The sequence below is a fragment of the Elephantulus edwardii genome, unplaced genomic scaffold (assembly GCF_000299155.1).
Source record: "Elephantulus edwardii isolate Elephantulus edwardi_28Jun2011 unplaced genomic scaffold, EleEdw1.0 scaffold00254, whole genome shotgun sequence".
In the NCBI taxonomy this organism is placed as follows: domain Eukaryota; kingdom Metazoa; phylum Chordata; class Mammalia; order Macroscelidea; family Macroscelididae; genus Elephantulus; species Elephantulus edwardii.
Genome location: NW_006400004.1, coordinates 3,887,831 through 3,889,694, shown reverse-complemented (window position 1 = coordinate 3,889,694; position 1,864 = coordinate 3,887,831). Strand labels below are relative to the sequence as shown.

Sequence of the window (1,864 nt, the reverse complement as noted above, 5' to 3'; positions counted from 1 at the left end):
TTTGTCGCTGAATCGTAGGTCGAGTTATTCCAGGATTGAGTCGATCATTTGGAGAGATAGCCCACACTTCACCACGTCTTGCTGGGCCAAGTTTCTGATGCAAATGATATGAAGTATTAGCTCGAACATTATTATGATTAGAAAAATTCATATTTGCAGAATGTTTAGCATAATTGTGGCTTTCCATGCTCTCTGATCTAGCAATGCGCTGAGGCAAGCTGACATGATCTAGTTGGGGATTTTGTTTGGAGTGCCACAAAGTATCTTTGCCTGCTGGACTGCTATTACAACTACTGTATTGGATATCATATTGTGGAGGACCATATATTTGAGATTGTGGGCCACATGTTATAGGACCTCTTATTATATTTGGCTCTTCAGGATTATGATTTGAATCAAACTTGAAAATTGTCTTTGCACCTAATACTAAATCAGATGATGAAGAGGAACCGGTAAATACTTGCAATGGCTGGTCATATAAAAGTGTGGCTGACTTACTTCTGACTATATTTTTTCCATCAATACCAGATGTTACTTTAACTGTTGCACTTGGCTGCTGGGGTCCATTTTCACTAAGAATGTCATAGATTTTTAATCTTCCAGTCTCCATATTAGTTATGCTATGAGATTTCACAACAGATCCAACTGGTCCACTTCTTTGGGGGGAGATATCTTCAGTGCTTTTGGAAATACCCATGTCAATAGAAGAATCTGTGTCTAATCGTTCAGCACTCCCAGCAGACTGTGGTGCTTCTGCAGAGTGTCCATTTACCTTACTTAGGGATTCTGGATTAGGATATTTATTTCCATTTTCCAAGGGCTCAGCCTCTCCTTCTGCATTTATGTTTAAGAAGTCCATTCCAAGAACTATATCATGTGTCTTTGATCTTTCTGCTCTATCTGGTTGAAATATATCATTAATTACAAGTTTCTTGAGATTCATATTGATATGGTCTAATTTGTGGGATTCATCAGATGCGGTTGTTGTGTCAACATTCTCAATTAGAACTAGCTGCTCTTCAATATTCATATCATATTCAGGGTGGTTAAGATCTTTTTCATCATGAACTCTGAATTTCTGTTCTGTTGAACTGTTCAAAATATCTCCATTCTGCAGAAGGCTATTAAAATTTTCATCTTCTTGCCTAAAACAAAGATAATTTTATGAAGAACAGTATCAAATCTGGTTTAATAGTGACATTAATAACTTAGTTAATGTATAGGTACACAAAGTTAATATGACCGATGTAATAACAAAGGACATGTATTATGAAGCATGTGATTTAAACTTACTATTTTAGTAGACTTATTTTAAATGGAGGAAAAAACCCCACAAAATTTAAAAATTCACAGAGAGAAATAAGATTAATTTTCATCAACATCCTTAAACTAGTTTTGTTATAACATTTAATAACACTAAACCATGAAGAAAAATACTTTCAAATCTTCTTTTCCTATGACATCTTTTCATGAAGGTGTTGCAATGAGAAAAGTCATTAACTTGAAAAGTTTAGCAAAGAAAACAGGAAACTTAAAGATAATGATGAAATATTATCCATATTAACTTAGTAATTATTATGAAACTCAAATAAGTACATTAAGAACTGTGCAAAGAACTAGTTTTTTTCTTGGTGTCTGTGATACTTGCCTTACAAATCTATTCGTTACAGAGATATTCACAAACCTGATTTTGGAATTAATATGTGTTTCTTTGACTGGAGAGCAGAGTGAGGTGTCTTGACTACTATCAGTATTAAGAGACACTGAATCAGACATCCGGGATGGGGAAGAACAGTTGCTGTTATTATGATTGCTATTGTGTGTAGCTTCATCTGATAAAGAATCTGTATCCTTCGTATCATCT

General features: G+C 34.5%; 1 protein-coding gene across 1 annotated transcript in view; it reads right to left on the bottom strand.

Moving 5' to 3' along the window:
- The window catches only part of LOC102859928 (protein LAP2-like), a 147,129-nt gene that overhangs the window by 34,461 nt on the left and 110,804 nt on the right, over nt 1-1,864 (bottom strand). Inside the window, exons 19-20 of the mRNA XM_006899383.1 lie at nt 1,685-1,862; nt 9-1,145 (exon numbers count right to left, since the gene is read on the bottom strand). Of these exons, the coding sequence (XP_006899445.1) occupies nt 9-1,145; nt 1,685-1,862 (1,315 nt within the window). The remainder of the gene's footprint in view (nt 1-8; nt 1,146-1,684; nt 1,863-1,864) is intronic.